Here is a 24240-nt window from a genome sequence, read left to right on the forward strand (position 1 = left end):
TCCTATCTGCCAAAGATTTTTCATGCCCTCTCTTAGCTCTCCTAATCCCTTTCTTCAGCTCCCTTCTGGCAATCCTGTATCCCTCCAATGCTCTGTCTGATCCTTGTTTCCTCAACCTTATGTAAGCCTCCTTCTTCTTCTTTCTAGACATTCAACCTCCCTCGTCAACCAAGGTTCCCTCACACGACCATCTCTTTCCTGCCTGACAGGTACATACATATCAAGGACACGTCGTATCTGTTCCTTGAAAAAGTTCCACATTTCCATGACATCCTTCCCTGACAGCCTATGCTCCCAACTTATGTTCCCTTTTGTTCTCCTGGCAATGTGTTAAAGGTTAATTCTCTGGTTCTTGATTCTAATGTAACCTACAATTATACAGCAGTAGGTCTGTACTGACCCTGTACTATACAGCAATATTGTACAGTGACAGACCTGTCCCCACCAGTACTGTACCCCAGTGTTATACAGTGACAGACCTGTCCGCACCAGTACTGTACCCCAGTGTTATACAGTGACAAATCTGTTCCCACCAATACTATACCCCAGTGTTATACAGTGACAGACTTGTCCTCACCTGTACTATACTCCAGTGCTTTACAGTGACAGACCTGTCCTCACCAGTACTGGACCTCGGTGTTATACAGTGACAGACCTGTCCCCACCAGTACTGGACCCTAGTGTTATACAATAACAAACCTGTCCTGACCAGCAGAGTACACTAAAACTGTTCAGATCGTGGTACTCTTGAAAACCGTTTGATGTACAATCCGCGATGTTGTGTTCTGCACAATTCAAGTGGACAGACCGTGAAAGTTGCTTGTATCCATCATTATGTTTTACTGCAATTCCCACACCCCCAGTCGGAACCTGGATTGCCTTGTCCATGTTAATTGATCATTGTCATTAGGAAGTGAAAGGGTTGCGATTTGCAATTGAGACGTTGCCTCAAGTCATGCACAAAGTTGGCAGTCCTCCTGGAGAAGGGCTCTCAAACGAACATCACTCGCACTATGTTGAGCTCTTAATCACAGGGATCATGCACATCAGTGACACTCGTGCACAGGAAGTAGAGATTAGAACCTGGCATTTCTTTATTTCATCTGGTCATCATGCAGCAATATTTTATGTCCATGCTCAAATCTTGAATAAGCAGCATCAAAGTTGTCAATGGCATTACCATGAGTGAGTGCCCCACCACCAACATCTGGAGTTACCATTGAATTAAGCAATCCATGTGTCCATTTAAGAGCAGTGTATACCATCTATAAAATACATTGTAGTAACTACCAAGCCTCCCTTGACTGCACTTCCAAACTCATGTTCTCTACCCCCTTGGGAACAATGGCAGCAGGTATGGGGGAACACCACCACTGACAAGTTCCCTTCCATTCTCACTTGGACCTGGATTGCCATTCCTTCATCTTCTGTGAGGCAAAATCCTGAAACTTTCCCTAACAGGTACTTAGAAGAAAGTGAGGACTGCAGATGCTGGAGATCAGAGCTGAAAAATGTGTTGCTGGAAAAGCTTGGAGGGTTCCTAGGCGGAAGATGAGGCGCTCTTTCTCCAGGCGTCGTGTTGCCATGGTCTGGCGATAGAGGAGGCCAAGGACCTGCATGTCCTTGGCGGAGTGGGAGGGGGAGTTAAAGTGTTCCGCTACGGGGCGGTTGGGTTGGTTTATGCAGGTGTCCCAGAGGTGTTCTCTGAAATGTTCCGCAAGTAGGCGGCCTGTCTCCCCAATGTAGAGGAGGCTACATTGGGTGCAGCGGATGCAGTAAATTATGTGTGTGGAGGTGCAGGTGAATTTCTGATGGATATGGAAGGATCCCTTGGGGCCTTGGAGGGAAGTGAGGGGGGAGGTGTGGGCGCAAGTTTTGCATTTCTTGCGGTAAGTGGAGGAGATGCGGTGGAGATCATCGTCAACCATGTCTGAGGGGAAATTGCGGTCAACCACAAGGGATAAATGCAGATTTCTCCAGTTTCCTCATTTCCCCTCCCGCCACCTTATCTCAGTCCCAACCCTCGGACTCAGCACCGCCTTCTTGGCCTGCAATCTTCTTCCCAACCTCTCTGCCCCCATCCCTTCTCCGGCCTATCACCCTCGCCTTAAACTCCTCCCACCTATCGCATTCCCAACGCCCCTCCCCCAAGTCCCTCCTCCTTAGCTTTTATCTTAACCTGCTGGGCACACTTTTCCTCATTCCTGAAGAAGGGCTTATGCCCGAAACGTCGATTCTCCTGCTTCTTGGATGCTGCCTGACCTGCTGCGCTTTTCCAGCAACACATATTTCAACCCTAACAGGTACTTACGCCACATAGACCACAGCAGTTCAGGGAAGCAGTTCACCACCATCTTGTTAAGGGAAAAGGTGATGAAGGTATTAGATGCCAGACTAATGAAGGATGCCCACATATCATGAATGATATATTAAAAAAATTAAAATTTTAAAAGACTTTACTTCCATGAGCTTTAAGGTCTGGCTGCATACTTTCAGCAGTTTAAATCAGAACAAAGTGATAGTGTCTGCCTGTGACACTCTTTGTCCCACGGATTTCCGGAAGCACTTGATTTATCGCTGTCTGACATATTTCACATAGTGACCATGCCACCCGGATAACTGCTACAGAACGACAGGGCTGTGTGGGTGGATCTCACCATCTCTCTGTTGACTTGTTAGCAGAGATGAGCAAAGTGAAAAGGCACATTGAGGCCAATGAGTGTCACCACGTGGGATCCACGGACTGTGTCTAAAAACACAGAGCTGCAACTATTTGCGTGGGATATGAGGAATTATGCAGTGCGGAAACAGGCTATTTAGTCCATCAAGTCCACACCAACTCTCTGAACAACATCCCACCCAGACCCACCCCATTCCTGTAACCCTGCATTTCCCACAGCTGGTCCGCCCAGTGAACACTATGGGCAATTTAGCATGGCGAATCCACCCAACCTGTACATCTCTGGATTGTGGGAGGAAACCGGAGCACCCAGAGGAAACCCACGCAGACATGGGGAGAATGTGCAGACTCCACACAGACAATTACCCAAGGGTGGAATTGAACCTGCGTCCCTGTGCTGTGAGGCAACAGTGCTAACCAATGAGCCACTGTGCTGCCCCTTGGAAGGGGAGCTTTGTCCAATGGAAGTCTTTGCCATTTACTTAATGATGACGTTTTAGCTGAAGGTGTCATGATGAAGGGCTAATGCTGGAAACATCAATTTTTCTGCTCCTCAGATGTGCCTGACCTGTTGCGCTTTTCCAGCACCACACTCTCAATTCTGAAGGGGTCATGGCCAACATTAGCCATTCATATGACGTGGGCAACACTGACTAGTCCAGCATTTATTGCCCATCCCTGATTGCCCTTGAGAAGTGGTGGTGAGCCATCTTCTTGATTGACTGCAGCCCTTGGCAGGTAGGTGCACCTACAGCACTGTTGACAAGCGAGTTCCTGGATTTTGTCCCAGTGAGAGAGGAGGAAACAGAGACCTCTGTGTCCTTTTTGGTGCCTAAGTTGATGCTGAATGATCGGCTTGGTTTCATTCCATTTAGTAGCAAAATACAAGTCACTGGCTTGCTGGGCCATTTTTTTTTAGATTAGATTAGATTCCCGACAGTGTGGAAACAGGCCCTTCAGCCCAACCACTCCACACTGACCCTCCAAAAAGTAATCCACCCAGACCCATTTCCCTCTGACTGATGCACCTAACACTGTGGGCAATTTAGCATAGCCAATTCACCTGGTCTGCATATCTTTGGACTGTGGGAGGAAACCGGCGCACCCCCACACATAGACGGGGAGAATATGCAAACTCCACACAGACAGTCGCCCGAGGCTGAAATCGAACCTGGGACCCTGGTGCTGTGAGGCAGCAGTGCTAACCACTGAGCCACCATGGGCAATTAAGGGCAATTAAGATTCAACCACCTTAGTGTGAGTCTGGAAACATATATAAGCCAGACTGGTTAACGATAGCAGATTTCTTTCCCTGAGAGACAAGCGTGAACCAGATTGGTTGACAATTGACAACAGTTTCATGATCACCATGAAACTAGCTTTTCGATTCCAGATTCTAAATATTGAACTCGAATTCCATAAAGCTGCAGTGGAGGGTTTTGAATATATTTTCCAGAGAATTTAGCCTTAGTCCCTGCATTGTAATGACATTGTTACAATGCCATAGTCTCCCCTTGTCTGACATTATTCCTCATACAGTAGCGTGAGAAACAGATCATAGAATCCTATTCGGCCCATTGAATCCACACTAACCCTCCAAAGAACATCCCACCCAGATTTACCACCCCTACCCTATCCTTGTAATCCTGTAATTCCCATGGCTAATCTACCTAGCCTGCACACTATGGGCAATTTAGAATGGCTAATCCACCTAACCTCTCACAATCTTTGGATTGTGAGAGGAAACCCACGCAGACACGGGGAAGAATGTGTGAACTCCACACAGACAGTCACCTGAGGCTGGAATTGAACCCAGGTCCCTGATGCTGTGAGGCAGCATTGCTAACCACTGAGCCATTGTGCCATCATTTGATCTGCTCATTATGTAGTTGCTGATTGTGGGATTGTGCTGTGCACCAGTGGTACCATGTTTCTTACATTACAATAGTAACTATGTTTCAAATGTACTTCAGTTGCTGTATAGCACTTAGGTAGACAAGCAAGATGCTGGAAGAACACAGCAAGCCAGGCAGCATCAGGAAGTGGAGAAGTCAACATTTCAGGTGTAACCCTTTTTCGGGATTCAAGTCCTGAAGAAGGGTTACACTCAAAACATTGACTTCTCCACCTCCTGATGCTACCTGGCTTGCTGTGTTCTCTCAGCCTCCTGCTTGTCTACCTTGGATTCCAGCATCTGTAGCTGTTTTGTCACTAGTAAAGCACTTTGAGCCATCACAGGCTGCTATAGAAATGCAAGCACTGTGTTTCAAAGCCCAGGCAGTTAGCAGGGACATTAGAAACCTCCTCTAAGGCTAGGGGAAAACTGAGACACTCTTCCACCCCCCCCCCCCCCCCCCCCCCCACCCCGCCCGCGCAATTGGCGATGGATGCTCGGGATCATTTGGAGCTGTTAGGATAAGAAAGAGATACATTTTTATGAGTTAGGAAACAGTAAAAGATACAGAGTGAAGACGAGTAAATAAGGACAAACAATCATGACCCAACAGCTTTGAGGGGCTGAATGGCCTTAGTGTTCCAATGTTTTAACTCATGTGTTAAGAATTTTTTGAGCTGCAAGAACATTGAAGACATTTTGTTTCACAGAGAAACAGGGTTGAAACTGCGGCCCTTAGGCAAATCAGTGTAAACCATTGATCTAACCACTGAGCATCTATTGAATCATTTTTAACTTAAAGTATCATTCAGTTCCAGTTCCTCTGCGAGTACATTTGAAATTCATGGGCTGTACAAACCTTTTGCCCAGTTTGATGACTTGCTTGTAATAAGCTGCATTTAAGTCTTGATTACACACTAGACCCGATCGATGTACAGTATGCAATTTTAAGAGAAATTGGTTCTCCGATAAAGAGTGGTGCAATCTACAGATACATAATTACAGAGTATGAGGTAGACATCTTCTGGTACACAACACTTGGTAATAACAGTAATTTAAGTTAGCTTCCCACTATTAAGCTGCCAGTTGTTATGTCTTTAAGGTGTAGCAGAAATTGGGGTAATGATGAGACAGTTTATGTAAGGTTTGATTGTGAATCTTCCACTGCTCACCCGACTTGCTACATTTGGATGACACTGAAATTACCTGGAAAGGAATGACAGCACACAGGAAAACGTAAATTAATCCCTCACCTGAAGCATGGTGACTCGATTCTGTTTGTAGTTGAATACGACTGGTTTGAACTGGGACACGTGTGCACTGTGCAATTTAGATATGATAGTTTAGTTGCTCATTTAAGGGCCTCAACTTTGTTTGGAAGGAGGTGGTTGTGTGGTTGGTGTGGTAAAAACAATGACTGCAGATGCTGGAAACCAGATTCTGGATTAGTGGTGCTGGAAGAGCACAGCAATTCAGGCAGCTTCCAAGGAGCAGTAAAATCGACGTTTCGGGCAAAAGCCCTTCCTGATGAAGGGTTTTTGCCCGAAACATCGATTTTGCTGTTTGGATGGTGTGGGCAACAAAAGAATGCAATGAACTGAGGTTGACGGTGGGCAGAGTTGAGAGCTAGCAAGGAGAAAGGAGGTAAATTCCAAGCAGCCTTTGACTGTAGCGGTGTGTAAATACAAAGAGATTGTGATGCAAAGTTTGTATGCTGCAAGTGAGAGGATTGCTACTTGGAGGTGTGAGTCCCTTCATGAAAAGCTATTTTGCCATAACAGCAGTGTTCAGGACCTGTATCATACAATCCCTACAGTGCACATAGAGGCCATTTGACCCATCAAGTTTGCACCAACACTCCGAAGAGCATCCCACCCAGACACACCCTATCCTGGTAACCCTGGATTTACCATGGCTCAACCAGCTAAACTACACATCACTGGAAAGTACAAGGAAAGTTAATGGCTGTCTATGCAGAGTTTGCACATTCTTCACGAGTTTCCTCCCACAGTCCAAAGATGTGCAGGTTAAATAATTTGGCCATTCTAATTTGCCCATAGTGTCCAGGGTCAGTGTGGACTCGATGGCTGCTTCCACACTGTGGTGATTCTATGATTCTAACTTGCAAACTCCACACAGACAGTAGCCCAAGACCAGAATCCAGATCTGGAACCTTGGTGCTGTGAGGCAACAGGGCTAACCACTGAGCAACAGTGTCACCCATTTGGACATTAGGAAGTTAAGGAGAAGGGAAGAATTTTGTCATGAAATAGCAACCTTTCTTGAGGGCACCTTTAACAATGAAGATGTGAATCCCTACTCTGGTGAAAGGATTTTGTGAGACCCATCGGATTAATTGCCGAGGAAACTTTAACAATAAGATGGAGGTGAGGTTGCAAAAGGTTCAAATGTTTATTGAATCAGTAGTACATGGATTAATTAAATTGTTTGGTACCTGTAACTTGTCATATGCCAGGGATCCAGTGAATGTTTCCCACTTAGCAGAATCTGAAACACTTATTAGTGTTAGACACCAACAATGGGATTGTGTATTGCAGCATTTTCTGCCCTGCTGATAATGAGGTGCAGATACTCAACATTGTTTTATGACAATAGCATTTCCCTCTCAATGGTTAATCTTGATGAACTGTTTGGCCAATTTGGGGTTAAAGTCCCATCGAGTTGTGATGAAGAATTTTTAAAGATGCCATGTGTCACTCTGGAAACGCCTCCCCTTGTCCCTATTGGCTTTCAAAACATTTTCAGACACCGTTGATATCACATGAACGTCAGAAACATTTTCAGATACTGTTGATGTCACATGAACTACAGCTTTAAAAGCAGGGCTTTGACGTATTTAGGCCCAGCTTCTGTTTTGAGAGTGTATGTGATTGAGGGTATTAAAGTTGGAAAGGATTTTCACAGGATGAATAGGGTGAAGTTGATCCTCTCTGGATAGTGAGTTAGTAACAAGAAGTTAACAAGTTAAGTTGTCACTTAAATGAGTGAAGAGAGGGGCCCAAAGAAAAGGTAACATGAAAATAATGATTGAAGCAGAGACTTGTGGTTATAACAAATATGGAAAATTAGCATGCAGGTATACAAGCAGTTAAAATGGCAAATAGCATATTGGTCTTTATAGCATGGGGACTGAAGTCCAAGAACAATGAAGTCTTGCTGCAGTTGGACAGATTTAGTCTCCATATCAAAGCAAAGTTGCACTCTTTTAAGCAAAGGTTCACACGATTAGTCTTAGAGTCATAGAGATGTACAGCACAGAAACCGACTCTTTGGTCCAACTCTTCCATACCAGACAGATATCCCATTTGCCAGCATTGGCGCATATCCCTCTAAACCCTTCCTATTCCATGTACCCATCCTAATGCTTTTTGAATGATGTAATTGTACCAGCTTCCACCACTTCCCCTGGCAGTTTATTCCATACACGCTTAACTTTCTGCAAAAAACTCACTTCCTAGGTCTCCTTTAAATCTTTCCCCTCTCACCTTAACCTACACCCTCTAGTTTTGGACTCCCCCACCCTGGGGAAAAGGTCTTGGCTATTCACACTATCCATGCTCCTCATGATTTTATAAACCCACTCAGCCTCCGACACTCCAGGGAAAATAGCCCCAGACTATTCTGCCTCTCCCTATAGCTCCAACCCTGGCAATATCCCTGTAAATCTTTTCTGAACCCTTTCAAGTTTAACAACATCTTTCCCATAGGAGGGAGACCAGAATTGTACGCAGTATTCCAAAAGTTGCCTAACCAATGTCCTGTACAGCCGCAACATGACCTCCCAATTCCTATACTCAATGCACTGAGCGATAAAGGAAAGCATACCGAACACCACTTTCACTGCCCTGTCTACCTGCAACTACATTTTCAAGGGACAATGAACCTGTACCCTTAGGTCTCTTTGTTGGACAACACTCCCAGGACCCTATTATTAAGTGGACATGTCCTACCCTGATTTGCCTGACCAGATTAGGTGAGAGTTGTCATATGATGAGAGACTGAGTATATTGGACCAATTCTCCCTGGAGTTCTGAAGAATATCAGGTGATCTTATTGAAGTATGTACAATTCTGAAGACAGTGAGAGGTTGTTCAGTCCAGGTTGGAGAGTCTAGAACATGGGCACTATCTTAAGATTATGGGCTGATAATTTAGGACTGAGATGAAGAGATTTGGTTTTTAAATTTGAGGATTGTGAGTTCTCCACCACAGGGTTGTGGTGCTCAGTCATGGAACATATTCAAGACTAAGGTTTTGGTGTGTCAGAGGGACAAACCAGTGAAGTTGACAAAGGAGACACACTGATCTGTCTTGTGTTAAGTACCTAAAAATGGAGCACCAACGTGAGCAGGACATTCATCCCTGAGTTATTATTGGTTTTATCCTCTGGAAGGAGATTCAAAAATATGGGGAGAAATCACAATATTGGAACTGAGACAAGCGATTGTGTTGAATGATGGAGCAGGTTTGAGAGACTGAATGGTCCATTCTTGAGGCTGTTTCTAATGTTTTTATATTCAAAGACCACAGCATCCTTTCAAGAAACAGCAGAGGAACATTTGTAACAGGGGAAGGAAGCTGCTGGCCTCTGAAGAAATGAAAAGATTAGTGAGATTAGTTTGGGATTGCTGTAATAAAACACTGTTATAGATTCAATGGTCTGAGTACCTCCCTTGTATATGGCTTTCTTCTGTTGTTCTGGTCAAGTGCATCATGTTGGCGTAAATACTGATAGAGGCGATGGCCTAGTGGTATTATCGCTGGACTGTTAATCCAGAGACCCAGGCAATGTTCTGGGGACCTGGGTTTGAATCCTACCACAGCAGATTTGAACAGTAGAATTTGAATTCAATAAACATCTGGAATTAAGAGTCTAATGATGACCATGAATCCATCATCAATTGTTAGCAAAATCCAGCTGGTTCACTAATATCCTTCAGGGAAGGAAACTGCCATCCTTACCTGGTCTGGCCTATATGTGACTCCTGACTCTCAGCTATGTGGTGAATCTTACCTCCCTCTGGGTAATTAGGGATGGACAATAAATGTTGACTATGCCCTCCTCCCATGAACAAATAAAATGCTGGTCTGATACTGGAATGATGTGAGGCATATCCCATGTGGATATTTGATATAATGAATACAGAAGTTGGGAAGTTATGTTGCAGTTGGTTGGTGAGGCTGCACTTGGAGTATTAGCTTCAGTTTTGGTCACCTTGCTATAGGAAGTATGTTATTAAACTGGAAAGAGTGCAAAACAAATTTACAAGGATGTTGCCTAGACTCAATTGTCTGAGTTATAGGAGAGATTGCACAAGCAAGGACATTTTTCTTTAGAGTGTAGGAGACTGAGGGGGGACCTAACAGAGATGTATAATCATGAAAGGCATGGTTAGTGTGAATGCACTCAGTCTTTTTCCCAGGATTGGTGAATCGAGGACTAGAGGGCATCAGTTTAAGGTTGGAGGGGAAAGAATAAAAAGGAACCCGAGGGGCAACGTTTTTACACGGAGGGTGGTACACGTATGGAATGAGCTGCCAGCAGAAATGGTTGAAGTGGGTACATTAACGACATTTAAAAGGCATTTGGAAAAATACACGAATAGGAATAGTTTAGAAGCATATGGGCCAAGTGCAGGGAAATGGGACTAGGGTGGACAGACATTTTGCTCAACATGGACCAGTTTGGGCCAGAGGGTCTGTCTCCGTGCTGTAGGACTCTTAGACTCTGTGACTCAAGTTGACTTGCGTTTTGCTGTGATATCGAGGCAGATGTTTGTGGGTTCAGCTCCCACAAAATTTCCTCCACAGGGAGAAGAGAGTCAATAAATTTGCCTCAAGAACACCCCTTTTTCTTTAACAGTGACACTGTTCCCTGTCAGTCAGATAGTTGTGGTTCTGAGTCCTGCCGCCTTAAAACCTGGACGTAAAATAGAGTGCAACTCCATGCCGTACTAAGAGAGTGCTGCACTGTCTGAGGCGCTGCTTTCTGGATGAGATGTCAAACCGAGGCCCTGACTTCACTCTCTGGTGGAACTAAGAGACCAAATGTAATATTTGAGGAAAAGTAGGCAAGGTCTCCCCAGCTCTGGCATATACTCATGTCTCGTATTTACAGGCAATGAAGTGATTACATTGTGTAGTCACTGTTACAATTTAGGTAGAACTGCAGCCATTTTGTGCACAAAAATCCCCCACATACAGCAATAAACATATGACCAGGTAATCGGTGCTAGTGGTGGAAGAGTTAAATTTCTCCTGGACATTTTGGTGTGAAACAATGAATTATAGCTGAGTCTGATCCTGCACTTTATCTTTTTAAAATATTACTCCTGTGTATGTCTCTGATGAGGCTAGTATTTAATGCCCAGCCCTCGGTGGAAAGCTAGTGGGTGAGGGTTGTCCTTGAGCCAATCTACTTTCCTGTGTGATAAAGGTAGTTCCACAGTGTTGTTCAGTCGGTTTTTCCAGGATTTTGGCTGAACAATGATGAAGGAATGGTGATAATTTTGAACTAAAAAGTGATGTGTGACTGCCAGGGTGTCCATATGCCGTCTATCGCTGCAGGTGGTGGAGATCACCAGTTTGGGATGTTCTGCTGAGGAGTTGTGTTGATACCTGATAACCAGTAACCTCAGCAAGGTCAGGATCAGAAGTAGTGAATCGTGTTAAACTTTTTTAGAGTCAAAGACATGTACAGCACAGAAACACACCCTTCAGTCCAACTTGTCCATGCTGACCAGATATCCCAACCTAATCTAGTCCCATTTGCCAGCACTTGGCCCATATCCCTTCAAACCCTTCCTATTCATATACCCATCCAGATGCCTTTCAAATGTTGCAATTGTACCAGCCTCCACCACTTCCTCTGGCAGCTCATTCCATACACGTACCACCCTCTCTGTGAAAAAGTTGCCGCTTAGGTCCCTTTTAAATTTTTCCCCTCTCACCCTAAACCTCCAGTTCTGGACTCCCTCACCCCAGGGCCTTTGTCTATTTATCCTATTGATGACACTCATGTTTTTTTTGTCAATATTTTTGTTAAAACCGATTCTCATTGAATCACTAAGGGTGGAAGTGGGCCATTTCGCCCATACTAACCCTCCTGAAGACTATCCCACCCAGACCCACAAACTTACCTCTGTATTTCCCATGGCTAACCCACCTAGCCTGCACATCACTGGGCCCTATGGGCAACTTAGCACGGCCAGTCCACCTAACCTGCACATCTTTGTACTGTGGGAGGAAACTAGAGCACCCAGAGGAAACCCATGCAGACACAGGGAAAGCATGCAAACCCCACACAGACAGTTCCCTGAGGGTGCAATCGAACCCAGGTCACTGGTGCTGTGTGGTAGCAGTGCTATCCACTGAGCCATCGTGCATTTTCTTGCATATCTGACTCTTGCTTTAGTTCAAACCATCCAAACTCAGTCTGGAGCTGGAGTTTGTGCAGAGTCACTTTGAGGAACTTGATACCAGTTAAGTAAGACATATAGAACAGTACTTTTATACATAGTATGCAGTTCACCTTGTGTAAAACCCCAGCACTAATTTCTAACTTGCAACAAGTACCGATTCACCCATTCATTGACTGCTGATCTGGTCCTCATCAAATTTAAAATTCTTTTCATTATTTGTCCATCCAGCCATGGCCTTGAGCCTCCATACACCATCTTCAATCCGACAGCCTTTTGGAGAACATCGTGCGGCCACAATTTCCTTCAGCTAAGAATTGGATATGAGGATTCCCTCCCTGTATCCTTCCACTTCTCCATTCTTTCTGAAGAGGCCTCCCCGTCCTACTTTCAACCCCCTTGGCTTGGGGTTGGACTTTGCCTGAGAAGGCTTCAGGCCAAAGCATTTGGCAATGGCGTCTCACAATTGTAAAATCCCTACAAATGACTCCATTACAGGAGGATGGGTCTTGAGCAGAGGTCTGACGCCTAGTGTTCAGGTATGTGCAAGTTAGGTGGATTAGCCATGGGAAAGGCAGGGTTATTGGGATAGGGTCAGGTGGGGATGGGGGGAGTGGGGCAGGTGTTCTGGGTGGGATGTTCTTCGGTGGGTCACTGTGGACTCGATGGGTTTACTACCTGTAAAAGCATTCTTTAAATCCAAGTTGTTGCTAAAACTCAGGTACAGTTGAGAAACCCAGAAGATGAGACAGCACGGTAGCTCAGTGGTTAGCACTGTTGCCTCACAGCACCAGGGGCCTGGGTTCAATTCCCACCTCAGGCGACTGTCTGTGTGGAGTTGCACATTCTCCCTGTGTCTGCGTGGGTTTCCTCTGCAACCCAATGATATGCAGGTCAGGTGAATTCGCCATGCTAAATTGCCCATAGTGTTCAGTGTGTTAGTCAGGGGTAAATATAGGGTAGGGGAATGGGTCTGGGTGGTTTAGTCTTCAGAGGGTTGTTGTGGACTTGTTGGGCTGAATGGCCTGTTTCCATACTGTAAGGAATCTAATCTAATTAAGGGATCAGGAATGACTGATGGTTGCAGCTGACCTCACTGGTGTCTCAAACAATGAAGCTCACTGTTGCTTATTATGTGTTCTGCAATCCTATTGAAACCATTCACGCCAACATTAAAATGCTGTCTGTCGTAAGCAGCATTGTGTCCTCACTACTTTGAAAACTGTGTTTGGGAGGCCTGACTGCTGCACAGCCTAACTATACGACTCAGTTGTAGTTTGCCACTTCAACTGCTTTGAAAATTGGAAGGGACACATGTTCCCCCATAGTGCAGCCTCGGAGGCATATGATCTTATCAGAGTATGACACCGATTTGTTTCTGAAGCAATTAAATCGAAGTGCATGTGCCATTTGAGGATCCTGTTTACCAATTCTGCAGTTGGCACGATTACCCGAGGAGCTCTCTCCCCCCTACCCCAGCCCAATTCTCCCCTCCAGGCTGACCAGTACAATCTCGCTCAGTGATTCAAGGGAAATCTCATTTTCACAAGAAGCTTGCACCATGCCTGATGTGATTTAAGCAGCAGAGGCGATGTTCCCTTGAGTTTAGAAGGTTGCAGAGGGGGACTGGCGGGGGGTGGGATCAGATTCAAAGTATTTAAATTAATTAAAGGATTAATGGGATTGAGCGTGATATTTTGTCAGGAAAGCACAGATTAAAATGTCAACCATTCAGGATCAAGTAAAATCATGGGTGATAATTTCAGTCAGATATGTCTGTGCTAGCTCTTTGGAAGATATGTTCCAGTGCCCTCCATGTTTCTTGTAGTGCCTTATAGTGAGAAGAAGAGAGCAGTGCAAGTCTGGAACTATTTCTGTCATTTCTCCCCCTACACAGCTCTGGAAACTGGGTTGATCGAACTTCTTAAGATTTCAATTGATGGGTTTTTTTTGTTGTTAACTTGAAAGTGGCATGTTGACTCAGTGGTTAGCACTGCTGCCTCACAGTGCCCGGGTTTGCTTCCAACTGCGGGTGATTGTCTGTATTGAGTTTGCTCATTCTTCCCGTGTACGTGTGGGCTTCCTCCGTGTGCTCCGGTTTCCTCCCATAATCCAAAGATGTGCAGGTTAGGTGAAAAGGCCATGATAAATTGCCCATAGTGTTCAGAGATGTGTCAGTTAGGTGCATTAGTCAGGGGTAAATGTAGAGTAAGAAAGTCAGCAAATGGCTCTGGGTAGGTTACTCTTCAGAGAGTTGGTGTGGACTTGTTGGGCCAAATGGCCTGTTTCCACACTGTGGGGATTCTGTGATTCTATGAAAAGCTGTTGACAAAGTCTCGCCTTACACTCAGCAGAATGCTAAGACGGTGATCAATCTCAACACTTTATTCTACAGGAAAAAAATGACAGAAATGATGACTGAATGGTCCCATTCTGTGCTGTAACTTTTCAATCGTACTAGGGTACTGGTTGGCTGGTGCATTGATTCTAATTGGCCAAGGCATTGCTCCAAAGAATGCAACAGAGATCTGTGGATAATTCAGAAATGGCCCAAAGCTTTGAACGTGTTCCTTTTGTTTGCAAAGGGTGGATCCCTGTATGTGAACCTATGAAGTTCTTCTTATTAACATCAGACCAATCAGAGTCAGCTTGCCAACCAATTGGCCGCTTTTTCTCCTGTTGTATAAATTGTTGTGATTATTTGAAATTTTGCACTCTTGTAATCTGTCCTGATGAGTGTTCGCCTTCTTCAGCAAAAATTTACTGTATCACCAAGTGAGTAATTTTATAAATTAAAGGGAGTCAGGCTATAGACCAGCGACAGGTCATTGCAGTTGAGGTGCAGGCCAGCTATAATCTCTCTGAACGGCAGAGCAAAGCTGAAACAGTCTACCAGTTTTTCTGCTACATTGATTATTGTAACATAACTGTGTTCTCCTTTCTGCTATATTCTCCAATTATAGCATTACTTTCCCAGGTCAGAAACCAGAAGCTTGGAATGGAAAGAATTACTGGGATGGAAAGTCCCAGCCAAAGATATTTGAAATCAGCCAAACCAGAGCAAACATCAAATCAGATTAGCTCTGGTGATAATCAGGTTTCTGAGATTAATCTCTGCTGATTTAAAAGAAGTATTAGGGCTCTCTTGCGGCTTAGTAGGAGTGGGAGGCCGAGGTTCAAGTCCTAGCTGCTTCAGAGGTGGGTAATAATATCACCGAACAGGTTGATTGGAAAAATAGGTTAAATAATACTTTAAGAAAAAATGGAAGGAATATTAGGCCCCTCTTGTGGTACAGCAGTAGTGTTCCCAAGATGTCCAAGTTCAAGTCCCAACTGCTACTGAATACATAATAACATGTCTGAACAAGTTGTTTCGAAAAACTAGGTTAAATAAAAAAAAAGAAAGGAATATTAGGGCCTTCTAGTGGCACAGTGATAGCATCCCTAACCCTGGACTGAGAGGCCTGGGTTCAGAGATATGTGATAAGAGCTCTGAATAGGTCGATTAGAAAATTAGGTTAAATAACAAAGAAAAGGAATATTAGGTCCTCTTGTGGTGCAGTGGTAGTGTCTTCACCTCTGGACTGCAAGGCCCGGTTTCAAGTACCCACAGCTGCGGAGGTGTGTAATAACATCTGTGAACAGATTGATTTTAAAAAAAAAAGGTTTTAAAAAAACCTGAAAACGAATATTGTGCTGAACCTGAACCCCCACTCCCACACATTAGCCTGGTTCCCTTCAATTAGAGAAGGTGGGGACTGCAGATGCTGGAGTTCAGAGTGGAGAGTGTGGTGCTGGAAAAGCACAGCAGGTCAGGCAGCATCTGAGGAGCAGGAGAATCATTCCTGATGAAAGCCTTATGCCCAAAACATTGATTCTCCTGCTCCTCGGATGCTGCCTGACTTGCTGTGCTTTTCCAGCAACACACTCGACCCATCAATTAACCTGACAGTGCCCACTAACTAATTTGCTTTAGTTTCTGTGAATGTGTGAATTGAAGGAGGATCTTAAAATTAAACTGTTTTATGCAGGCATCTTTTAATATTAGCTTTCTAATATTATCTATTTTTATTCGCCAAGAAGCTGACTTGTGTATGCCATCGTAATTAACAAATATCTCTGTAGTGTTCTTTGTCATTTTATGTTATTTACAGTCTGAGTTACTCACTGATTGGACTAGAAAATCTGATTGAAAAATACCTATTTTTAATGATATTTTGAGCCGGATTAGTCAAACTGCACCAGCTTAAAGGAATACTTCCTTGTTACAAAGCGAGGCTCTCTCAAAGGCTCAAGTAAGGCGGTTTCTGATGGCTTGTACACTTGGTGAAGAGAGAATGAGTTTGAGCAAGACATTGCCAAACTAGCACTTCTGTAAACTAACACAATAAGCATCCAGATCACCGATTGTTGGGCCAAAGGCCTCTCAATTTGTGTCTGAGAGCTTCAGTAGAAAATCTGAGTGCCTTAAGAATGGCACATTACAATTGTTCAGTGAAGGACAGTTTGGAGAACAATTTTGGTTGCAGGATTTATGATCGATTCTCACAGTTGAGTGAAATTTTTTAATACCAAAGAAGGAGAAAACTTTCAAAGGTCAGGCGTTTCAATCTGACCTAATATTCATAAGCAATATTTCCATCGAACACAAGCACCACGTAGCAAGGAGCAAGAGTCAAAGAATATTAACCACATACACACAAAACATAAGACATGTTAGAGTAACAAAACAAGTGGCTAATATGATACAAGTAGAATCTCGCTTATTGGAGGCAAGCCTGAGATACCTCTCTATCCACGATGAAATGTGCATTGAATTTTGTGTGCTGTTTCCTATGTAGCAACAGTTTATTTAAAACCCATACATTGTCACTGAAGAGTTGCAGTTTAACAACTTATTAACATTAAGTCCGTTCCCTGAATAGTGTATCATAACATGCAAATGAAAATAACACACACACACATAGTGTGTCAGTTTCAACTCAAAAGAATAAGTCACAGCCATTCTCTGGTTCATTTCTCTGGGCAATGCCCTTATCAATTGGAGTCAACTTGCCTCGTTTTCAATTTAGACAAGGCCTTGGAGTTAACTGTCAGTCATCATTAACTGGTGCTCTCTCTATGGCAATGCCTCGATCCATTAGAATTTACTTGCTAACGCTTTATTCTCATGCAGTAGAAACATCTATTTAATTAATTTGGGTTTTCCTGTGAATTGGCCTGGTGAGTGTATGGCATAAAACTTCAACAACATGTATCTTTTTTCAGCAAAACTCCAGTTCCGTTATACCAAGTGACTAAAAGAACTGGTTGTGAGAGAAAACGAAAGTCAAAATAATGGGGAAACTCTCGATTCATTTCTTGATGACATGGAAAGAAATGGTAACATCTGAAGGAGCAATTGTGCAGGGGTTCCAATGCTCTGGTTTCTGCCAGTAAACGCCCAAAATGCTAAGGACTAATAAAGTCAAAACCCATTCCCTCCTATAAATTTTTTGTGTTGGTTCTTGCAATGCAACCAGATAATCGCCCAGGAATGCATGTAGCTGCAGGCATTGCATAGCACGTGAGCCAGAAATCTGAAATAGATTCTGTGGTTTCATATCCACTGTGTGTGCTGTGAATGTGTGTTTCCCATGGTCTTATCATGTGATGAGGATTAATTGTACAATATTAATACATACAATTACACGTGATTCTAACCTTGACCGTGCTTCCACAATAACTTCAGCATTAGATTGAAGCAGTTCAAAAGTGATTGGGAAGTACCTATGCACACAATGGGGATGTGGAAAACTGGAGCTGATTTGATTTCATTTATTCATTGTCATGTGTATCTTGTTACAAAACACAATGAAAGGTGTCGTACAGTTTCGCCATGCTCCAGCGCCATCTTCAAACACAGAAAAATAAACCAGAACATAGAGTGTGAAAGCAGAAAAATAAAGAAATAAAGAAAAAGTGTTCAGCTTTACAGTTCTTCTTGTTCAGTACTCCACCAGATGACCAGGCACGGGTCCCTTTCACTGCGCCAATGCCATTGGAACAAAAGTCGCCACTCTTCAGCGCCATCTTGACTCCACTGATGCCCTTGAGGAGAAAGTGAGGTCTGCAGATGCTGGAGATCAGAGCTGAAAATGTGTTGCTGGAAAAGCGCAGCAGGTCAGGCAGCATCCAGGGAACAGGAGAATCAACGTTTCGGGCATAAGCTCTTCTTCAGGAATCCTGAAGAAGGGCTTATGCCCGAAACGTCGATTCTCCTGTTCCCTAGATGCTGCCTGACCTGCTGCGCTTTTCCAGCAACACATTTTCAGCTCCACTGATGCCCTCACCACTATGAGTCCTGACTGGACCTCGCCAATGCAGATGACACTGGGCACCACACTGGCTGAAACTCTACTCTGCCGTTGCCATCTGTCTGCATCGGGTCCGCCTCATCGATTCAGCCATTACCGACGGGAACTGAGCCCAAACTCCCCTCCGCCTCCATGAATCTGCAGTGGACCAGATGCCACCGGGAACCCAAAATCAACACAGCCGTCACGAGTCAGCGCTGGGCCCATTCGTTGCCGATGCTGTTGCAGCAACTGAGCCCTTCAGCGAGACCTAAGTAAAATAAAAGAGAAAATCAATGAGGAAACAAAGGACAAGAGGGGAGAACAAAAAGGAATGAAAAGAAAAGTGGATCGCGAAGATGAATGCTGGACTCTGAAGCCGTACTCCATCTTACAGGAACTCTTACCCTTACACAGCCATCGAGGCAATGTTAATTGATAATGTTAAACCCGACTAGAGTTAGACCTTAGCTGTGTCAGGGTCAGAAGGAACCAAAATAGATAAATGGATTTACGATATTGATGTTATGTTTTGATATTGATTTCCTGACTTCACGCCTGAATGATCAATTTTCAAATTCTATTCCCTTGTTCCTGATTCTTTCACAAGAGGGAATGGTCTGCAAGTCATTTTAATTTTAAACACTTCAATTAGGTCAGTCTTTTTCCTTTTTTTTTTAGAGGGAATAAAAGTCCACATAACATGTTATGTCACAATTTAACCCTTTAAGTCCTAGTCTGATGTTGGTCAATGTTTCATTGAACTCCATTCCATGGCTAATATTTCCTTTCTGTAGCATGACACCCTGAACTGGTCACAGCTGGCTTGTTACAAAGGCTGCAAGCAGCCAAATATCCAGCTGAAAGTGAGAGCGATAAGTGTTTCCCATCATTCCCTCCCTCGACCTAGGTGTTTGATGGTGAGACACGCTCGAGGAAGCCTAATGGGAATGGTTGAGAGGAGATTGGTCCAAGCTATTTAGCATTGTGAGGGGCCTGCATAGAGAGAAACTGTTCCCTTTGGCAGAAGTGTTTACAACCAGAGTGCATTGATTTAACGAGTGTGGCAAAAGTGACATGAACACTTTGAGGGGAGGAGATGGCTTAGTGGTATTATCACTGGACTGTTTATCCAGAGACCCAGATAATGTTCTGGGAATGTGGATTTGAATCCAACCACACCAGATGATGGGAATTGATCACAATAAAAAAAAATCTTGAATTAAGAATCTGACAACGACCGTGAATCCATTGTTGAGTGTTGGAAAAACCAACCTCGTTCACTGATCCCCTTTCAGGAATGGAAGTCTGCCATCTTATGTGACTCCGGACTCTCAGCAATGTGGTTGACTCTTAACTGCTCTATGGGTAATTAGGGACCCCAATAAATGCTGGCCAGCCATGCCCTTAACCCGTGAATGAGTGAAAAAAAAAGTCATAACACGTGGTTAGAATCTGTCATGCACTGTCTGAGAGTAAGATGGAAGGGGATTAGTCATGGTTCTCAAGGGAATTGGATTAATATCTGTTTGCATGGGACAAACTGAATGAGTATTGCTGAAAGCCAGCACAGATTTGACAGGCTGATTGGCATTGTATTGATAATAGCTGTAACTATGATACGATTCTGCTGTTTTAAATAACATCTGATTGTCCAAATGAAACAAATATTAGAATTGGCAGCACTGAAGGGCACTGTAGTAGTAAACTCCAAATCACAAATGAAGCTCACAAAATGGTGCGGAGGAGTCATTTTGGAAAGGCTGGGGAGGTAGATGATCCACCTTCGTCCCCAGTGAGCCCATCGGTCATGGAAGGTCTGACAATGTGTACCACATGTTCCCTCTTAGATGTGGGCATAACCATAGAAGACAGAAGGGTAGTCAAATAGCATGGCTCATTGCCTGGACCTGTCCATACACTCTCTAAATCTGTGTCAGCCTGGACACCGACACAATGTTGGAGCCCGTTGCTGTACCTTTTAACTCACGGGAATATATGCCTGGCAATGTTGAGAATTGATAAGAAGTTCTTGCAGTTGTGTCCAGTTGAATTATTCCTGGTGCTACACAAAGTTTTAGGCACCAACATAGATTTTGTATTTTTCTGAATAAGATGAAAGATCAAGTAATAAATGGAATGAGAAGTAAATCTGTAAATAGTGATTAAATTGTGGGTTTGAACAGTCTGCAGCGAAAAGGGGAAGGTTGAGAGATGTATATAGTTTCCCAGTTTCACGGCACTGGGATAGAATGAGCTTGACGGTGAGATCATTGCAATGGTTTGAACAGAGACATTCATTGGGTTTTGTCAAAAGGCAGCTGCTGTTGTTGATTGGCAGAGCTGTCTCCTAGCAACTGAAGATTTCAGGTACATTGGGAGGAAGGAAGAGTGTTATTGGCTTGCTAAGAACGTTACATGAGAAACAAGAAGTGTGTGGGGAAAAGAGAAACCAGGAATCATTTCTCAGTTGGAGTTTGCAGTCATTTGAAGATACGTGGTTAGAAAACAAAACTCCTTATTTTTGACTGATCTTCATTACTGGCAAAGCTCAAAGAGGAGATGGACTGCAATTACCTTATGTTAACATTGATCACAATCTCTGAGTAACCCATCTCCTTTTAATCAGACGTCTTGTCAGTTTGATTTTTAAATTCTGTTTACTCAATTGTGCCTCCCACCTGTTTTGAAATGTGAGTGATTGGATCCATTTATCAGTGGGTGGGGGAGTAGTAATCTTGTTCAGACCCTGTTAGAATGTAGAATCATGGAATCCCGTGCAGTGTGGAAGCAGGCCATTCAGCCCATCGAGTCCACATTGATCCTTTGAACAGCATCTCACCTACCCTGCCCCCGTAACCCAGCGTTTCCCATGGCCAATCCACCTAACCTGCACTTAGAGTCATAGAGATATACAACACAGAAACAGATCATTTGGTCTAACTTTTCCATGCAACCAGATATCCTAACCTAATCTAGTCCTATTTGCCACTACTTCACCCATATCTCTCTAAACCTTCCCTATTCACATACTCATCCAGATGACTTATACATGTTGTAATTGTACCAGCCTCCATCACTTCCTCCGGCAGCTCATTCCATTCTCACACTATCCTCTATGTGAATAAGGTGCCCCTTAGGTCCCTTTTAAATTTTACCCCTCTCACCCTAAACCTATCCTGTCTAGTTCTGGACTCCCCCTTGATGCATCACAGTTGGCAACACAATTGTGCAGCTAGTTGGCTTAGCTTGTTTTGGCATCCAGGTTAATCAATCAGGAGCCATGAAGATGGTTACAGTTTAAAAATGAGCCCATATTGCACCCCACCCTCACCCTCACCCTCACCACCAGCTGAAGCTGGCACCAGGGTTGACAATTGATTGCGGATCTTTACATGTAGAGTTAGATTTGTACCTGATGTTGGTGATGGGCCTCTCTTCTGAGATACTCGTTCTTTTCCTTTTCTGTGGAGGTGGTGGTGGTGATGGTGACCCAGAACTTGTGTTTCTACTGCACTCCCTTCAGGATAACTGGCAGGGACAGCTAAATAGAGACCTCTGACCCTCTGTACTCGGGAGAGGGCTGCCATGTCTCATTGCATGTCTTTTAACCCTGCTGACTTGCCTTGTGACTATTGGCACTACTCAAAGGAACGTTTGAAGTGGTGGGGGTAGGGAGGAGACTGTGACTCATCTGCTGCAACATGTCTTTGTTAAGAAGGTCTGGAGAGACATGTAGTGGTTTTTGTCAAGGTTCATCCCAAGCAGCTCCGTGACACAGGACTCTGTGCTGTACGGGCTGTTCCCCGGGATGCACACCGAGACAAACATCGACTGTGCCTGGAGGACCATCAACTCGGTGAAAGATGTTCTTTGGTCTGCCCGAAACATGTTAGTCTTCCAGGGCAAGGAGTTAAGCTCAGCCGAATGCTGCAAACTGGCACGTTCGAAGGTTCAGGACTACGTGCTGAGGGACACGTTAAAGCTTGGGGCAAGCTGCCGCCGAGGCGCAGTGGAGAAAGACCACTGCTGAAGTAAAACGAGCGTCTGTTCAATGATCAGACCCTCTCATTGCCTCAATGTATGTAAATAGTGTCCTGCATGAGTAAGAAATGCCTTTGGTGTCTGCAACTGCAGGTAATGTCAAATTCCCGTGTTGGTATGTAAAAACGGGACAGAACTGATTTAGTATCGATGAATGTAGATTTTTTTTTATTGGTAAAGCAATAACAAAAAAGCACTGCTTAAAAGAATGGTAGTGGAAGGAACTTATTAATCCTTAAACCAGACGTTGGGATGGGAGAGAATTCTGATGCCATAATGAGCTGAGCTGCTGTCTTTGTGCTGTGCATTTTATTGTGTGTTTAAAACGGTCTGTGTACACTTGTTGTGTCTTTCTTAACAGTTTAATGTTCCTAACCACCTTTCGAAGCAATTTTTTTTTTACTTTTGCATTTATTTTCACCCACCGTTTTGTCTCTTTTATTTGTGTTGTATAGCACTATGCCAGTGGCTAGAAGCAAAGCGATATAGCAGGAGACAAGACACTCCATGTCCAAACAAAGCTTCAGGTAAACAGTGGAAAACATGCAAGATCTCTCACCTTTCTGTTTGCTCTGCGAGTGCATCACCCTCTGCTTTCCCGAACTCTGGAAATTCTGCTGTCATCCCAGCTGACCCATCATTCCAGCCTGAGCAGGATTCTGGGTCTTATTGGGATGCAGCTGCTGCAGTTGACTGTAGAATGTTTTCCTCTCGCTAAACTAGGCTAGCACTGTCTTCCAAACTAATGATCCTTCACTTCTCCATCCTCAACAATCCACGGAGACCTTTGCTGGCTTGAGTAAAATTTGGGGGTTGACGTCTTGTATTAGTTTACTGGTGTTGGTGATGGGCCTCTCTTCAGAGACACTCGATGTTCTCCTTTTCTATGGTGGTGGTGGTGGTGGTGGTGACCCAGAACTTATGTTTCTATTGCACTCCCTTCAGGATAACTGGCAGCTAAACAGAGACCTCTGACCCTCTGGGCTCAGGAGAGGGCTGCCATGTCTCATTGCATGACTTCTAACCCTGCTGACTTGCCTTGTTTTACTATTAATTTAAACAAATTAGGCTGTTCCTGCCAATCATTAATTCTAACTCATAATATCCTGAAAAGATTTAAAAATGGGTAAGAATGGGTAAGCTCCTTTCAACTGTTGGCTAAGTATTTCTATTTACAAGTGTTCATATTGTGATTAATGCCTTTCCTGAATTTGCAGTGATGTTGAAATAATCTGTGCCTGTTTTTGACCAGTTTGGGGATGTTTAATGGGTTTTTTTCTCCCCTTCTCTGCCTGGGACACTGATGTATGATTTTTAGAACTTAATATACATATTTCTGATTTTTTTCATCCAAGTTGCCACTGGTTTCGATGTGAGGCAGGGCAGTGAGCTTGACTGAGAAATTTGACTATGACGGGCCTCACCTGCAGCTTGCGACTGTCACCCAGCTTCCACCAGGACACATTTTTTCAGTGTGTCGAACAGGAACCCAATCCTATTATCTGTTTGCTCCCCTCCCTCCCCCTCAGGACCCCAGAACCACTTGCAGTAACTAAGCCTGAGAGCGGTCTGTGAGAAGTTGGACTGCATGATTCAGTTTGACGCCTGATATGCTGGAATATTCTTGCAATGATGGCCGTCTGTAAGGATCCCTTCAATATAGAATTTGGCAGCACAGAAATAGGCCATTTAGCCTCACTCTTCAATGGTGGTGTTCATGCCCCAAATGAATCTCCTCATCTCACTCTATTAATATGTCCTTCTATTCCTTTCTCCCATCTGTGTTTCTCTAGGTACCCATAGATGCACTCACACTGTCCATCTCCAATACTCCTTCAGTTAGCAAACT

At 44.0% G+C, this 24240-nt stretch overlaps 1 protein-coding gene across 4 annotated transcripts in view; it reads left to right on the top strand.

The window, feature by feature from the left end:
* The window catches only part of LOC122559492 (DENN domain-containing protein 5B-like), a 292527-nt gene that overhangs the window by 94927 nt on the left and 173360 nt on the right, over positions 1-24240 (top strand). For 2 of the 4 annotated variants that reach the window (XM_043708993.1, XM_043708995.1), the window contains exon 2: positions 22847-22918. The exons of the other annotated variants lie outside the window; for them this stretch is intronic. In XM_043708993.1, the coding sequence (XP_043564928.1) occupies positions 22847-22918 (72 nt within the window). The remainder of the gene's footprint in view (positions 1-22846; positions 22919-24240) is intronic. 4 annotated transcript variants of the gene reach the window in all.

The sequence above is a fragment of the Chiloscyllium plagiosum genome, chromosome 19 (genome assembly GCF_004010195.1).
Source record: "Chiloscyllium plagiosum isolate BGI_BamShark_2017 chromosome 19, ASM401019v2, whole genome shotgun sequence".
In the NCBI taxonomy this organism is placed as follows: Eukaryota; Metazoa; Chordata; class Chondrichthyes; order Orectolobiformes; family Hemiscylliidae; genus Chiloscyllium; species Chiloscyllium plagiosum.